Source organism: Anopheles funestus, chromosome X, assembly GCF_943734845.2.
Source record: "Anopheles funestus chromosome X, idAnoFuneDA-416_04, whole genome shotgun sequence".
NCBI classification, from domain to species: domain Eukaryota; kingdom Metazoa; phylum Arthropoda; class Insecta; order Diptera; family Culicidae; genus Anopheles; species Anopheles funestus.
Window position 1 is genome coordinate 12,036,096 of NC_064597.1, and position 16,815 is coordinate 12,052,910.

General features: G+C 46.1%; 3 protein-coding genes across 12 annotated transcripts in view; 1 reads left to right on the forward strand and 2 right to left on the reverse strand.

Annotated features, from left to right (window-relative positions):
• The first annotated feature begins 174 nt into the window (after positions 1–174).
• LOC125769342 (xaa-Pro aminopeptidase ApepP) lies at positions 175–3,780 on the forward strand. Of its 2 annotated transcripts, none has more exons than XM_049438055.1 (4): positions 175–458; positions 740–2,058; positions 2,152–2,459; positions 2,540–3,780. In XM_049438055.1, exons 2-4 carry the CDS (start codon positions 773–775, stop codon positions 2,830–2,832), a joined length of 1,887 nt encoding a protein of 628 aa, XP_049294012.1. In that variant the 5' UTR covers positions 175–458; positions 740–772; the 3' UTR covers positions 2,833–3,780. The 2 variants fall into 2 exon arrangements, with proteins under 2 accessions (XP_049294012.1, XP_049294089.1); XM_049438132.1 differs by having other exon boundaries at positions 799–2,058.
• A 274-nt stretch (positions 3,781–4,054) lies between these two features.
• On the reverse strand, positions 4,055–5,888 carry LOC125773055 (protein LST8 homolog). 3 transcript variants are annotated; one of them, XM_049444311.1, is made up of 4 exons: positions 5,739–5,888; positions 5,516–5,655; positions 4,708–5,425; positions 4,055–4,618 (listed from the first exon to the last, which is right to left on the reverse strand). In XM_049444311.1, the coding sequence occupies exons 2-4, from the start codon at positions 5,630–5,632 to the stop codon at positions 4,455–4,457; spliced, it is 999 nt and encodes a 332-aa protein (XP_049300268.1). In that variant the 5' UTR covers positions 5,633–5,655; positions 5,739–5,888; the 3' UTR covers positions 4,055–4,454. The 3 variants fall into 3 exon arrangements, with proteins under 3 accessions (XP_049300268.1, XP_049300258.1, XP_049300228.1); XM_049444301.1 differs by having other exon boundaries at positions 5,731–5,888; XM_049444271.1 differs by having other exon boundaries at positions 5,722–5,888.
• Positions 5,889–6,440: 552 nt separating this feature from the next.
• LOC125768298 (dorsal-ventral patterning protein Sog) overlaps positions 6,441–16,815 on the reverse strand; it is a 35,564-nt gene continuing 25,189 nt past the window's right edge. For all 7 annotated transcript variants that reach the window (XM_049435944.1, XM_049435768.1, XM_049435859.1 and 4 more), the window contains 4 exons: positions 14,657–14,719; positions 12,729–14,546; positions 12,095–12,600; positions 6,441–11,980 (listed from right to left, as the gene is read on the reverse strand). In XM_049435944.1, coding sequence (XP_049291901.1) covers positions 11,777–11,980; positions 12,095–12,600; positions 12,729–14,546; positions 14,657–14,719 — 2,591 coding nt within the window. In that variant the 3' untranslated portion in view covers positions 6,441–11,776. The remainder of the gene's footprint in view (positions 11,981–12,094; positions 12,601–12,728; positions 14,547–14,656; positions 14,720–16,815) is intronic.

Genomic DNA, 16,815 nt, shown 5'->3' on the forward strand with positions numbered 1-16,815 from the left:
AGTTCGATTCAACTGTTCTGCGCATGCTGTCATATTCTCGCTGCACACAACAAACCAAACTGGTCGAATGTTCGCATTACACGGTTGAAACATTTCACACACGTTACCGGTTGAAATATTTCACAACTTCAGGCGAAAAACTGACGTTTCCATTGCGGGGCGAAATGATTGTTGTTGTGGGGAAAAGTTTTATTTACTTTCTGTTGCTATTTCGTGTGGCGCTTAGAAATTTAGGGACTAAATACAGCTTCCGTTCTGATATATATACACATATATTTGTATCGATAACGATCCGGTAGGTTCCGGTCGTGCATTTACTGGTTGGGAGATATATTATTTTCAGTCGCAAAAACGTAACATTTTCAACAAAAATCGTTACGATAAAACAAGTGGCCGAAGGGGAAGATTCATCTGTCGTCCGTAAACAAACTGCCTTATCATTGTCGTACTTTTGCTAGGTATGTATGAGCTTTCGCACGGATCCGAAGGGTGAAAGGGAAGGCAAGGGCCAGGAATGCTTAACATCGGCAAAGATAAGATATTGGGTGTAGTGAATATCTCGTATAATGGGTAATCCATCACGACAGAGCTGTTAACGATACGGACGAGCAGATATAAGCCAAGTGCCACTTGTGAATTGTAAAGAATCTTCCATTCGCTCACTACTCCTACCCTATCGTTCCCTTTTTTCCCGTCACCCATCCGTCTGCATGCATTCACTTTCAATGCAAACGAGCAGCGCATTCAGTCTGCCCGTAACGCTTCACACGCCATGACTGACCACCGGGATCGTTCCAGTGTGCCGACGATGAAACCAACCGGTGACGTGTTGGCCGCCCTGCGGAAGCTGATGAAGAACCTGCCGAACAATCTCGGCACGATCAACGCGTACATCATCCCGTCGAACGATGCGCACCAGAGCGAATATCTAGCGGCACGCGACGAACGCCGTGCGTTCGTGTCTGGGTTTGACGGGAGTGCCGGTACGGCGGTGGTGACCGAACGCGAAGCACTGCTCTGGACCGACGGGCGTTACTATCAGCAGGCAACGAAGCAGCTCGACACCAACTGGACACTGATGCGGGACGGTCTACCGACGACGCCGTCGATCGATGCGTGGCTCGCAAAAGCACTACAGCCCGGTTCGCGGGTAGGGGTGGACGCTAATCTTATCACTGCCGCCGCATGGACACCGCTGCAAACGACGCTAAAAACGGCCGGCTGCACACTGCTTCCCGTCACACCGAATCTGGTCGATCTGCTGTGGTCCGATCAACCGGCCGTACCGCACAATCCATTGCTGCCGCTCGCAACCACCTTCACCGGGGCGACCATTGCGGAGAAGCTTGCCACGGTGCGAGAAAAGCTAACGGACAAGCGTGCGTCCGTGCTCGTGGTGAGCGCACTGGATGAGATTGCCTGGTTGCTGAACTTGCGCGGCAGCGACATTGATTACAATCCCGTGTTCTTCTCGTACGTGATCGTAACACCGGACGTACTGTACCTGTTTATCGATGCGACGCAGATGCAGCCCCAGGTGGAGGAACACTTCCGCACGAACGGTGTCACGGTGGAGGTGCGCGGATACGACGAGATACATACGGTGCTGAAGCAGCTGGCGGAAAGTACGCCACCACCGGCCGGCGGTGGTCCGCTCGTGTGGATCAGCTCGGGGTCGAGCTACGGGCTGGTTGCGCTCGTGCCGGAGGAACGACGCCTGCACGACATAACGCCCATCAACCTAATGAAGGCGGTTAAGAACGAAACGGAAGCGAAAGGTATGCGGGACTGTCACGTGCGCGACGGTGTCGCCCTCTGTCAGTACTTTGCCTGGCTGGAGCGTTGCGTACGCGATGGGACGGCCGTGGACGAGATCAGTGGAGCGACCCGGCTGGAGGAGTTGCGTAGCCGGCAGGCACACTACAAGGGATTAAGCTTTACCACGATCAGTGCTTCCGGGCCGAACGGTTCGATCATCCATTACCATCCACTGCCGGAAACGAACCGTTCAATAACGGCGAACGAGCTGTACCTTTGCGATTCCGGTGCTCAGTATCTGTAAGTGTGCATTAAACCGACTTTCAGCTCGGTTGGGTGGAACAGGTTAGCGACCTTGCGTGTACACACACACATTTTTCTTTCTCGATACAGCGATGGTACGACGGATGTGACACGCACGATTCATTTCGGTCAACCGACACACGAAGAAAAGCGCGCATTTACGCACGTACTGAAGGGCCAGATAGCGCTCGGTTCCGCCATCTTTCCGCGCAAGGTAAAGGGTCAGTTTTTGGACACGATCGCACGGAAAGCGCTGTGGGACATTGGGCTCGATTACGGCCACGGTACCGGACACGGTATTGGACACTTTCTGAACGTACACGAAGGTCCGATGGGCATCGGCATTCGGCTGATGCCAAACGATCCAGGGCTGGAGGAGAACATGTTCCTTTCGAATGGTATGTATTGTAGCATTTTTTTTATTGCAACTGCTATTTATTAATCCTTTTTTATCCTTGTTTTGCTTTATCTGGCACAGAACCCGGCTACTACAAGGACGGTAAGTTTGGTATCCGTATCGAAGATATTGTCCAGGTGGTAACGGCTAACGTTGGCACAAACTTTGATGGGCGTGGTGCACTCACCTTCCGTACGATCACCATGTGCCCGATACAGACGCGTCTGATCGACGTGAACCTGTTGACCGTGCACGAACGTGACCATCTGAACGCGTACCATCAAACCGTACTGGACAATCTGGGACCGCTGCTACGTGCAGCCAGCGATATGGAAACGCTCGACTGGTTAGTGCGCGAAACGAAACCGATTTAACAGTAATGGTGTGCAACCAACTATCGGCCACAAGTTACGGCTGTGGTTGCTGACTATTTCGATTTCACCACAATTAAAAATTGTACGTTATTTAGTATTCATTCGCGTTCATTTTCCTATTTAAATTACGTATTTTGGTTCCCTTTTTTTCGAACGTATCGAACGTTTGTTTTTTTTTTCTCGAAGACATTAACACTAGAACGACCAAAAGCTTCCAGTTTGTTTTTCTTCCTGGTAGTTTACACTGTTGATTTTTGTTTAAAGCGATTCATTGATGCAAAATACAGTAGAACGTTTATCCGGGGGCGGATTAACCAGCGAGTGGATTAACCCTGCGTCGAAAATTGACAGCTGTTCAACCGTGCTGAACATCTGTACTGATGTCACGTGGGTTACAATTATTAAAATCGTTACCAAACGATATATTTGAAATGATTTTATTTTACGATCTAATTGTTATTTGATAATAATTTGCATAATTCAGAATCATTTTTGGCATCAAAAGGACAACCATAGTATAATATATAGATACTATATACGCTTTATCTAGATATGGAAATGCGCTTGATATTTAAGGGACTATTATCCGTGGAAATCGATTAACCTGCATCGGTCCGGTCCTGAGCACCTCGGATAATCGACGTTCTACTGTAATATCGCCCCCATTAATCACGTTTCAGGTTTATTTTTGCTTTACTTTATAGATTTACCACTACTAAGACTGGTTCTTTCTGAACCACTAGTGCACTTCGCTTTTCTGAAAAGAATTATTAAAATGTTCTCAATTTTTGTCATTATTTCACTTAAAAAAAAGTACAAATTATTAAGTGCAATTTTGTTGTTTACTTGTTGCAAGCACGCATTTTTATAGATCTGCAATTCTCATATAGATTGTATTATTTTACTACAAGAAAATATTTCAAAAAAAAAAAACAAATAATATACCAGTCATAGTGACTAGGTAGGTCGTTCTAGTGTTAATGATTAAAAGAAGTAAAATATAAAAAAACCCAACCTGAGAATTCTTCAATTAGGATGAGTATAGTTACACCTTTATTTTAATTATTAATTATGGTACAGTTTTGGAACTTTTTTCAAAGTTGTTGCATTCTACTTCTGGATGTAAATGTGGGTATATTTCACATCATGTGTTGCATGCTAGGTATAGAAAAATATAGAGAAACATATTTAAATTTCGGAAAAATTAAGCTCACTCGGGAAGTACAATTTTATGAACCTAATTTATTATGATTAATATTACTGGCCTACCTTTATCTTAAAGTAATTTAAATGTAACCTTTGATGGCTTGCGAAACGAGGAACGAAGAATTCAGTTAATCAACTAAGGTGCAAAAGGTGAACAGAAGCACATGGTAAAATAGCTAATGCATTTTATTGGCCCGTTTTTTATGGTGTTCTACGCTGAATTAAAATACTCCTAAAGATAAGCACCGGTACCGGTCGTATAGTATAATCGGTAATGCACGGTTCAACAAGCCCGGCCTTGGTTAAAATCTCGACTCACCCGTAACTATCTACGTGCAGATAGTGTGAGGGCAGACCAAGACTGACTAATGCTTATAGTGGTAAACAAGAAGAAGAAGAAGAAACAGAGGACATCGTTAGTGTGTGGATGTCAGGCCAGTACCGGTGGTGTCGGTGGTGCTGCTGCGTATAGGCTCATCCTGGAAGGCCAATGCCGTGACCGCTTTCAGGTGACCAGCGTACTCACGCTCGACCGTCTTGGTGTCGATACGCCACAACCGTACCATACTGTCGGAGGAGGCTGTAACAAAGAAAGAAAAAGATAAACCAACACTGGAAAAAGACGTTCCAACGGGTCAAACCCATCTCCACAGCTTGCACATCGGTTACCGGTGAACAGGTACTTGGAGTCATTGTTGAAGGCAGCGTCCCAGATCCAGAAGCGATCGATGCGTAACTCCGCCTGTAACGTCCACGTTTCGGTGGAATAGATCCGGGCGGTACTATCACCAGAGCAGGTCACGAGCAGCGTCGAATCGGGACTAAATTTACACCGCAAACCATACTTTTCGTGTGCCTGTATCTTTAGTTTCGCCTCCGAACGGGTCAGCTGCGTTTCTTGCCCCGGTGGCCCACTCCAGCTCGTAAGCATCCAGATGAAGCAGCTGCCCTTGTTGTTGATTGCCGCCATGTACGCCCCGTTCGGACTAACGGCCACGTCCTGTATCGAGCACTCGACCTCCGGCAACAGGTGGTCGTGCTGGTCCGACTTTACGTCCCACAGATAGATACCACCGCCCTGGTGCGCCATCAGCAGCTCTACCTGGTTCGGCAGCAGACACACCGCATTGACCGGGCTCTGGCAGTCGAAGATGCGTTTACAGGACGGGTTCGGGGAGCTCATGTCCCAGATGCGCACCTTCCCGTCTTCGCCGCCGGTAAACATCCACTTACCATCCTCCTGGAAACCGACACGCGTTACATTCTTCGTAACGCCCTCAAAATTCACGATCGGATAGTTCGAAACGAGATCGTACAGCCGGATGTGCTGATAGCCGCATGCCGCCAGCATGTTACGCTTCGGTGAAATGTCCAACGAATTCACTTGCTATCGGAAAAACCGAGAAAGTCAGTGAAAATGCCACAGGTGAGTAACGTTTATCGGCCGGGTGTTAAATGATATTTTGTTACCACGTACCGAGTCGACGTGTTGCATCGTCCGTACACATTGGCTGGTGTACGGTTGCCAAACGCGAATCGTGTGATCGTAACCGCCGGTCACCAGTATCGGTTCGTTCAGCGGATCCGACGCCATCCCTTTTCCGTGTTGTCGGATACCTGAGAACGGAATGTGAATTGATATGCTAGTGTGATCAATAATATTTGAATTTTTTCGATAATTACTAGCCCAACCAACAAACCGGTGCGATAAAGAAGCAAACTTAAGTGATCAACTTTCTTGTTTTTATCACTTTTCTTTCACAATTTCTAAAACAGCATCCGCATCGGCGGTGCGGGTCGTTTTGTTTTGAGTGGTGTTTTTTTGTATATCTGTCACATTTCGTGCGCAGTGCAAAAGGTACGCATGTACAAGCACCTGTTTTGTACACATTGTGAAATGAGTTTTCCACCCAGCCCTGTAAACGCGTCCCGTCAGTTGTACCTCGATAGCTGTAGAAACAGTACATAAACAAAACACTAAATGTGTCGTGTAGTTCAGTTGTTTTAAGAATGCGTTTTGGGTAGTGTCGTTTGTTTGTACTCCACCATCGCTCTATTTCGACTTTTTCGATCATGTGCGAATCAAACAAGTGTTACGTTAATGAGTTTTCTACATTCATAAGCAGACAGACTAAAGTAATAATAGTTTAACCATCCCTAACGTAAATATGTGCGCGGGATTCGTTGGTTTAAGAAACAGAGCATCCAGTAGAACGCTCGTATCAAGCGTCAGGCGAGGTTTGCGTGTTAAATACCTCATCAATAGTTCGACTAGTCGGCAATAGATGGCGCTTGTACAAACCACGGGGCCTGCTTGCTTAACCATTACCGTTACCGATTCCAACTGGTGAACATTTAATGATCGTTAAATGACGTAATGAAAAGAGAAAAAACCATTCTGATAAGTGTTTTGTAGCTCTTAGTTTTATTAAGAATTCGGTGTACAGTGCGTTGCAAAACGAAAGGTGATTTCCAATTTTACATTGTCACGGTTATCTATTAAATAATGGTTGACAAAATGTAAGATCAAAGAAAGAAAGCAACAAGCCGATAAAACGGTTCAGTTTTGATAGTGAATTCGGAAGGTTTTAGATTAAAAAAAAAATGAATACTGTGAAATTTTGCTGCCGCACACTTTTCATCTGAGTTCTCTGCCATATATGTAAGTATGCTATGTTCCTGTGCTATTACGTGCATGAGGCTGTATGTTTTGTGTACGCGTGTATACATATGTTCATTTCATTAACAACTCGTCCTGACCTAGAAGTACACGTTATGCACTAAATATTTATAAAAGAAAATGGGCTTCTTGCTGGTGTTCCCTGGATATCTCCATCCTGTTCCACGCACCGTTTCCTTCTACCCTCTGCGTTCCCTTTCGTCCCTTCACTCCGTTACTTTCTTTCACTGCTAACGCACCCCAGAAAAGAAAGCCCAAAACGCTTCCACTAAAGTTAGTAAAGTTCGACAGAATGTTCAGCCATCCGCTCGACTAAAGCTATCGTTTTACACATATATTAAATAGACGGTTTAAACATGTAGCGAAGAAGTTCCAAGTTTGGATCGGTTTTGTTTTGTGCGCGATTCGCTTCGCACGTGCGACGCAAATGCCTAACGCTGCTCGGCAGCCATCTTGATGCTGCACTAAAAACGCTTGACACTAAGGCACGGCGCACCGAGCGCCATCTGTGTGCAATTATTGTTTTGTTTCTCTGTTTTCATCGAGCTGCAATCAACACCTGCGGCCATTATTATGCTTTCGTTCCTTCTACCAAACGATTGCGCTTTCTGATTTGCAACTGCATTTTGTTCTCTTTCAATCGTGGGAATAGAGGGGGAGGAAGGGGTAGATATTATTTTATGCGTCGTGTCAATTTTGTTCCACAAAACTTGTGTTTCGTTTGTTTTTTTTTCTTCGATACCGTTTTGTTTCGATTTTTGTTGTTGTTGTTGTGTGTTTTTGTTGTATATTGTTAACATATTCAGTCTTCTTTGGTAAGTGGTAACGAAACGGAAGAGTTTTCAATCGTGTGCCTATGTTTAATTTTTGCCCTTTTTTTCTTTTTACCATTTTACTATCTTTCTCTCGATATTCTGTCACTTTTACTTCCATTTTTTGTTCTCTTCTTCACTCTTTCTCTTTAGTTTATCTGTGTTCTTTCTCTCTCTCTCTTTCTCTCTATTATCTGTTGTTATTTTTAAAAAAGCTGGTTTACTACTTATTAAATCTTTTCCCATGGGCAAAGGTGAACGGTAACAGAAAAACGGACAACTCATGGGACGCAAAACAAAACAACACGTACAGGCGGTAATGGGATGGGTTCATGGGCAGGGTTTTACAATATAGTAACACTAGCGTTATACATCAACAAAACAACTACCGACGCGTGGTCCGGTAGCAACATTCCGATTGAGTGTAGTGTAAGCAAGCAAATAAGTCTAACGAAGCAACTGACAGAAAGCAGTAATTACGAACCATCAGTCGTTAATTGTAACAATCAGGCAGGAGAGTAAAACTTTCCATAAACCAGCTGGTATCATATAGTAAGCTGTAGTAATACTTAGTAAAAATAAAAACACTACATTTTAAATATAGTTACCATTGTTCATATCTGTATGATATTGACCGGTCATTAGTGTTAGCGGTTTTATCGAATCTTAGTAGCTGCTTACTAGCAGCAAAAAAAAGGTGTTGCACTACCTAACCTCTGCATCTTAACGAGTGTGTTAATGAAAGGATTATATATATATGTATGTGTGTGCATGTGCTTTTTTTCTCTTCAGATGAATATCCCGTAGTAGGCCATTTACACACAAAATGGTGAATGGTTGTGTTTGCAGTATGTTTAAAAATCCAACATCACAAACACAATCAAACGCACCGTTTTTAGTTTTCGCTCCGATCGAAACTGCTTACCGTCTCGTGACGTGCCTCCCTAGCGTGCACACCAGTGCAAACGCATGACTAGAGATCGAGGCATCCACAACTAACTGTTTCAGTTCGCTTCTTTCCTTTCCATTCACTATCGGTTTTCTTCTGTTTTGTTCTGTTGTTCTTAGTAGGTTTCTTCTTCTATCTAAGATTGTTCCGTGTTCTAAACATTCGTTTGGAATAAAAATGTTTGTCTTACTCGTCCTTTCTTTTTTTTTAAATTTAGTGTTATATTTTTTTTAACTTTCTACCACTTTTAAACATGGCGTTCTAAAACAGGGCCTAAACATTAAGCTTCTTATGTAATTTCGCCGTACATATTGTATATCCTCACGATGATATTACTCCTTTTTTTGGCATTGCGATAATTTTGCTGTTACGAAATAGTTACATTTAAACCACAATTTAAAATTATAAATTTGTTTTCCAATTTTGATAAACAAAAAAAAAACACAAAAACTAAAATGGTGGAACGATGGCGAAATATTAAGATTTAAGACAAGATATATGACTGCTATGACCAGCATTCGCGAGGATTGTTACAATGTTTTGTTTTTACGTTTTCGTCTTGTACTCTCTTGCTAGCTCTCCCCCCTCCTTCTTGTCTCTTTCTCTCTGTCACACACACACATGCACACGCACACAAACTTCCTTAATTTATGCGTCCTGCTTCTCTCAACTCTTTGTTTTTTGTTTTGTTTTTGCAAATGCTATGCTATGGGGGAAACGGTTAAGCAAGTAGGGGACGAAAAGGCAACAAATTAGTACACCACGCGAAGAATAAGGCGAGTGAAAAAGGCGCGTATGGAACCAGACTTTCGCACTAGGCGCGTTACACTGGAATCCTTGATTGGCCCAAAAAAAACACGGGAATCCTTCTTCAACTTCATCCCTCACACCTCCTTCCCTTTCCCCTCTTTCTAAGCGTGTCACCGAAAGCTTCCCCTGTAACATGCATTGGCAGATCTCGGACACTGTAAAATACGGACGAAAAAGCGATAAAATGAAGAAGACGAAGAAGAGGACGCGCAAAAACACAAAACGACACAAAAAACTAGTAAACTGGTTTTGTTTCCTGTAATTGGTGGTGGTGTTTATTCTATTTTGTCCCTTCTATTTGCTTCGCTTAACTCCTTCTGCTCGTTTCCTACGTTTGCTTCGGAAGCTTTACGCACGAAACTTTTCACACTAAAACACCTACACTTAACAACGCCTACTAGCACTATCCGTTGTTTTTTTCTTCTTTTTCCTTGTTTTCTGTTTTCTCTTGTTTTAAATGCGCTTCCACCTTCCACACCTGCTTCTCGGTACGGTGCTATTGCTACTTTGCAGTACGCTTTAACCAGCTTCGCCAGCATTATGGCGGTTCGTTCGGTCGCGCCATCTTGTTTTGTTTGTTTCGTCCGACCGCCATTTTGAAATCGGTGGTGATCGATTCCGAACGGATCTCCATAGTTTGCGATTTGTTTTTAATCCCCTCCCCCCTTCTACCTTTCTTCCATCCCACATCCAACGTTCGTCTCTTGCCCTTTTTGCTCCATCTTTACAATACCGGATCGCTCAATTCTCCTTTACCGCCTACATTCATTTTCCCGTCCACTATAAAAAATAATAATAATAATAATAATAAAGAGGGGGGGAAAATGTCCTAACACTAGAAATTATCGTAAATCGCTTTGGTACGTGGAGTGGCGCAACACGAACGCGATTCCACCCATTCGCAGACGGTCCTGTTCAAGTTTGTTATACATATATATTTGTTTTTTGTATGTGTGTGTGTGTCAGTGTGTACAAAAATGTATGTGTGTGTGTGTTGGTTTTGTTTTTGTTTGCAAAAATAAATACGTGTCCTTATATCGGTAGGTACTAAGCGCTTAGTTAGTACATCATGATCCATCCTACATGCCTACATGTACAAAAAAAATGTATATATATTTATATAAAGGTATATGAATATATATCCATACATGTTCCTATATGTGGTATATCGTTTCAATACAAAAAAGGTCACTCATCGGCACCGACACACACAACCCAACACCACGCATGTACGCATACTGATTAAAATGTGTAGAAGCGCACGCGTGTACGGTTTATGTGGGTGCGTGTAGACGCGCATTTACGTTTACTACTAGATACGTTACGGTATAGCATATTTTATATTATCGTTATGCATCGTTATCCTTAACTGGTTATAAAAAAGTAATGTATGTATGTATGTATGCTGTGTGTGTGTGTGCATATGTGTTTTTGTATGTTTGTCTGTCGTTTCTACCATTTTAAAGTACATATAAATAGTTTCTCTCCCTCTCCGTAATACAATCTCCCGAACCATGGCGTGACACTCCAAAAGCCCCCGTTCCGGGTTTCGACATGTCGATTCTTCTTTTTCCTGTTTTGTTTTGTTTAAGTTTTGTCCTTTCCCTAACCCACCCCCGGTACCCTCTTCCGCGCGTTTTCACATACAGAAGTATTCTATATCTTAGTACACGATGGAGGTCCTGTTTCAGAGATGTTCCAAACTTTGCAAGTACTTCCAAATGGAGGTAAAACCCAACCCAGACCCGTATACACACACGCACGCACACACACACATACACACCAACACTCGAAACGCTAGGATAAAATCTAGCAATTCACATTTCTCTGTCAATTCGCATCGAATGAAGTGGCGTTATGCCGTAAACAACGGCAAAGCTCTAATAATACCGAAAACAAAACATGGCTGCTTAAGTGCAGAAAAAAAACATGGATGCAATTCTTTAGTACTAATGCGAAACGAAAAGGCTTTAATTGGGATGAGTTTGTATGCGCGTGTGTATATATGTGTGTGTACGAGCTATTTTTTTCTTCTTTTAAATCTGTTTGTGCGTAACGGCGTTACGGCGTAAGTGATGAGTAGTAACGTTTCTAAAAAAATAAGAAACTCCCACCATTTTTGGATACTGGAAAGGAAGGAAGGTACGTTACGGACACACGGCAGGGTGTCCCCAAATGACAGATGACCGATACCAACACACATATGCACCCGTTTTTTTTTTACTCAATGGCGTTTGATAATGGAATCATTGAACGATTCCTGCTATTCTTCCACCTTACACAGGTACCATGTATGTGTGAGTATGTTTATGCATATGAGAGAGTGAAAGAGAGAGAGAGAAAGTAAGAGAAGAAGGAAGGCAGAGGAGAGGATGGTAAACAGATAAGTGTGTGGATTGGCCAGAGCCCCGCGAGCAACACACTTAACATGGCACAGGGAAACCCACGGTACTCCGCGTCGGTACTACGCTCGTAAACTAACACAATTCAACTCTTAACACTCGTTTGCTGCTGTTGTTGCTGCTGCTGTCGTTTTCGGTGATGGCGTGCAGGCCTGCACTGGCAACACTCATCGACTGGCTGTTGCTGCTGCTGCTGTTGATGTTGCTGCTGTTGACCGGGGCGCTTCGCATTCTGTCGGTTGCACATTGCACGGTTGCACCGTTTGCGACTACAGTTTAGCTGTCCATCCTGGAAGGAGCAAACCATGAGGAGAGGAAGAAGAGAACAAAAACAATCCAGAAGTCAGTTAACAGTTCTTTTACACACCGAATCTCGCTACCGTCGGCGACGGGAATGACTTACCTTGCAGCGACACTTGATACACTTCTCCTCACCGTGCGTCGCCAGAATCGGGTGATACTCTTGGCCGTTCTCGTAGATGTTCTCCTCGTAACGGCAACCGCCGGCTGCTAGGATGGCCTGCGGCGAACGCAACGTACCGACCGAGCTACCCGCCTCATCGTACTGTACATCCTGTCGACCGGCTGGTACCTTCTTCGGGACCTTCGGTTCCTTCACCTGTGGGCAGACCTTGCAGCAGGCCTTCTTGTCCGGCCGGTACGCAACCTTGTCGCTGCACGGTAACGGTGGACATTGGGCCCGGGCACACTTCACCTGCAGCGTAAGCAGCTCGCACGTACAGATGGTGCAGGTTTCGTAACCGCTCGGGTGCAGATACGGGTGCCATGTTGTACCGGCTTCGTGGAACTCTTCACCGAGGTTGCAACCACGCTGAGCAGCAGTGCTGCCAGCGCTGACAGTAGTGACCGGTGCTGCCGGAAGTACATTACCTGAGGAGGATTTTGATGCTATTGATGGAAGCAAAAGGACAAACACACAGCAGAGTTAGATTAGCTGATTCGGAAAAGTTATTGAAAGTCGTACACCAAAAATGGCAATTATTTGAAAAAAAAAAAATCCAACATTTCTTACTTACCGGCACACGATGGACAGCATTCGCCCTTCTTCTGTACAATGTCTTCCTTGCGGCATCTCAGCGGTGGACACTTCATCTTTTCGCACTTGTACTGCTGATGGTCACAGGAGCACATCGTACACGCTTCTACCGCACTGCGCCACGTTTCACCTTCGTCGTAGAAACGGCCAGAATGGAAGCATTTCTCATTGGTCGTGACCGGTACATCGTTCGCTGCGAACGGATCCTGCTGCACTTCGTTATCTAGCCCGCCAGTACAGTGACTCGGGACGCGCGTTGGTGTGTGGACGCGGGCACGCAGCAACGGTTTGGACGTACTGTTTGAGCGCACCTCCAGATAGATGACGCTCGTCTCGAGCTTAGCCAACTCACGGGTCGGTAGTCCGAGCTGGAAACCCTCCAGCTGGTTGCCATTGAACTCCTCCAGCAGCAGGCGACTGATCGGTGCATTCGGTGCCTCCAGCGGTAGTTCCTCCAGGTAGAGCTGCAGCGGATGGAACGCACCCGGTACTCCAGCAAGCGACAGGTCATAATGCAGACTACACTCGTTGTCCACCGCCATCCAGACCATGCCGACCGCGTGTGTAAGCGGTGGCAGATCGGCGGTACGGCGCAATAGTACCGGCGCACTTGAGTCACGGGCGTCCGCTACCTGGCGCGTCACAAACTTGCCGTGCAGTAGGGTGAGATTCTGATCGTTCGTTACGTGTATTGCCAGTTCGCCCGAGTACAGCGGTTCCAGTACGCGCGGTCCCATACGATCAATTACACCGGACGCATGATCACCGGCGAACGCGCGGGTCAATGTTTCCAGCTCCGGCTTGCGCTTGGCACTGTCGTCGATCAGCGTCAGTCCCGGGCTAGCGGTACCTGGTTGCCCATGCAGATGATGCGTCTGCACGTGGTAAACCAACGAACCCTCGCGGTTCTGGTACATCCAGGCCAAACCGCTCGCATCACTGCGTACATCCACACCGTGTGAGCTGAGCAGGGTTTGGAACACTTCACACGCAACCCGACCCCTTACCGGACCCTGCAACCGTAACAGCTCCGGATTCCGTCGTGACTCTACCGTCAGAGTGAGCTTACCGCGCGTTAGCAGACGCAGATCACTCACGGACACTGGTGACGATACCTCCAGCACGTTGATGTCATGGGCCGGTTTGCGTACGCGCTGCACATCCTCCAGTATCAGCTGACGCTTGTCGAGCGATTCGAGACGCACGTTCAGCGGCACGTCGCTCACATCCTCCGGCGCAAACAGCCCATTCAGTACGATTGTCAGATGGATGGAGGAGGTGACGCCACTGCTCGTCGACACGATCGCCGTACCGCCGGCACCGCTCATCATATCGGGCTGGGCGGCCGGTTCCAACAGTGAGCTGAAGAGTTCGTGCGCCAGTGCGGTATATTTCGCAATCGGACCGGCTATCGCTAGTTCCGCCTGATGTTTGCTACCCCAGAGCAGCACCACGCTCACGAGCTCATCCCGCAACAGCCGTCGATATTCGCGGGGTACACGGCGCCATACACCGCACACCTTACCGGTACCGTTCTGGTACGCACTCAACCTACCCTCGTCCGACGGCAGCGTAAGCGTGTGTTCCTCCAGGATGTTACCGTTTGCATGCACGAACTGTATCGATCGTGGCCGTGCTGCCCGTTCCGACACGTAAAAGCTGTAGTAAAGATTCTTCTTGTGAAAGGAAAACCGCCCGGTAGCGACCACGTTCTGTGGGTTTAGCGTCGAGTACATCGTGCTCATGTCGTCTTTCTTCAGCAGCGATGAGGTACGTCCGGTCAGCAGGGCCGCAAAATCTGCAGAAATAGTAAATAGGGAAAACAAGCGTTTTTCGTTAGCTTTATTCAACGCATCGTTGAGGTTCGCCGGTAAGCGAAGGGGTTTGTAGGTAATGGTGCACACTCACGTTTGCTGCGCTCCTCCTCTTCCGGCATCGTCGCCTGGGGAAGATCTTGCACCACGTCAGGACCTGTGAAAATGGAGAAGGAAGAAAAAAACAAGCAAAACACGAAATGCATTAGAATGAGTCGAAAAGATAAGATTAGTAACGGTGCGAAAGATAACGATCGACGTTTGAGGCACGACGTTTGACCTGCAGCAGAATGACCTGACGTGACCCGGAACGATACGCGACAGGGGATTGGGAGTAAATCCACCATGTTGGTTGCAAAGCATTTTGGCAAACGTAAAGGTTAGGTTCTGGTATTAAAGCTGTTGTGACCCCGTCCTGCACACCGATGGTAAGATGTCGGAACTGTCGGAACAAGCTCTCTCTTTCTCTCCCTCCCTCTCTCTCCCTGTCTGCCATCCATATCTGTTACTGACAAACTCTATCTCTGTTTCTGCTGTCTGTAGCACCTCTTCCATTATCTGCTTATCTTCGAGCCGTTAAGGACGTAACACTTTTGCGGTTGTACTTCCCCTTCTTCACCCTCTGTTCCTGCTCCTATACCTGGCACGACAATTTAGTCAGTAGGCCCTGACGTTCGGATACGCCACGGCGCTTATCAGACGCCCGTTTGACAAGTAGTGTGGCGAAAACTGAGAAGAAAAACAACAGCAAAAATCCCACGTAGTCGCATTACGGTCGGTGGGACAAAAAAAAAACGGGAAGCAAACAATACGATGAAGAAGTGTGTTGAAGCAAGTTGCCTTACCACTTGGGTGGGCTTGAACATCCGCTTGCCCAAGGTATCGTGGTGGTCGAAGTGTCGACAACCACCCACCAGGACACGAATGTTCGATAGGTTTGTTTCTGTCCTTGGTGACGTGAGAACCGACACGTTACGTGGATTAGGTAAGGAAGTGGTAAGGTTGGAAAAACGCGTTGCCCCAAACTGCCCCAAATCTTCCTTTGCTTGAAGTCTTTTTCCCTGAAGGCTCTTGCAGGCCTTACCTGTTAGGTTTTGCGCGCTAATTCTTCTCGCTTCTAACATATTTGTCATCAGCTTCATCTCCCCTTCAACTACAGCTTCTGCTTGGATAGCAAACGGCAACAGTGACATCGATCATTGTTGATGCTGTTTCACTACACGGTTTCGAGGACGATGTTATTCTACCTTCCGGGTAATCTGTATACAGGTTCATCCATAAAATTTCTCGATCCGCGTTTTTTTTTGTCTATTTCCGACCCAGACAGGAGTGAGAATGACAAGCCATGCAAAAAACAAGAGGAAGAAGCGTCACTGTTGCGTCACAGCCGTTTACGCACACACACGCGCGCACCCGTTCCACTGTTTGTCAACCTGTCTGCCTAATGGTCAAGCGCGATGGTTGCCTGCCTATGGTGACAGGGTGCCTGTTTATTTGCACGATTGCTCCGTTTGTTTGTTTGCTTGCTGGTGCTGTTTTGTTTGTCTGTTTGCACACTTCGGTGCTTATTTGCCGGCTAGTGGCGGACGCTTTCCGGACACTCACCGGGTTGCGAACCGTTGTTGTGTGATTTCGTTCAGCAATCCCCAGGTGTGGTACCGCCAATATCCGTTTTCCATTCACAAAAAAGCTCAGGCTAGGCTGTCTAGTTTTTGCGTTATTCTTCATTACAGCACACATGTGAAGATGTGCAGTAAGCACACATCTGAACAGGAAGCACAAAAAAACCTTTGCTCCATCTTGATTAGCGGCGGGGGTACTGCTTTTGCGACTCCATCGAGAGTCCTCAGCGTGGCTAGATGTGATGCTCTGTATGCTACCAACACAATCGACACACCTGGAGCGGTCGTTGCGACTGGGAAGTGGATGTCACTTCATGCCAAGTGTGTCGATCAGTAAGCAAAAAACCGTCACGCCAAACCACTGGAGACTCTGTGTTGGCCCTCTTTTGATGAGTAGGTGCGCAAACTTACTTCTCACCTCCTATATCCTCCTGGTCGTGCTATCGCATTGTTTTTACCGTTTGTTGATAGAGAATTGGCGCCACAGGGCGCCACATATATCCTCTACAATCTGAATTCTTGTTCCTGTTTTCATTTCTCACAAACCTTTATTGTACGTTACGCAACCGTTCCTGGCACCTGTTCCGAAAGAGCAAACCTAGAACGCAAAATAAAAACCCAGGCGAGGCAC

Excerpts from the sequence above, each read along its gene's own strand:
- LOC125769342 (XM_049438055.1), top strand. The coding sequence starts at position 773 with ATGACTGACCACCGGGATCGTTCCAGTGTGCCGACGATGAAACCAACC. Across the intron at positions 2,059-2,151 it reads GATTCCGGTGCTCAGTATCT|CGATGGTACGACGGATGTGA; the intron begins GTAAGTGTGCAT and ends TTCTCGATACAG. Across the intron at positions 2,460-2,539 it reads GAACATGTTCCTTTCGAATG|AACCCGGCTACTACAAGGAC; the intron begins GTATGTATTGTA and ends TATCTGGCACAG.
- LOC125773055 (XM_049444311.1), bottom strand. The coding sequence starts at position 5,632 with ATGGCGTCGGATCCGCTGAACGAACCGATACTGGTGACCGGCGGTTAC. Across the intron at positions 5,426-5,515 it reads CGATGCAACACGTCGACTCG|CAAGTGAATTCGTTGGACAT; the intron begins GTACGTGGTAAC and ends TTTTTCCGATAG. Across the intron at positions 4,619-4,707 it reads CTCCAAGTACCTGTTCACCG|CCTCCTCCGACAGTATGGTA; the intron begins GTAACCGATGTG and ends TCTTTGTTACAG.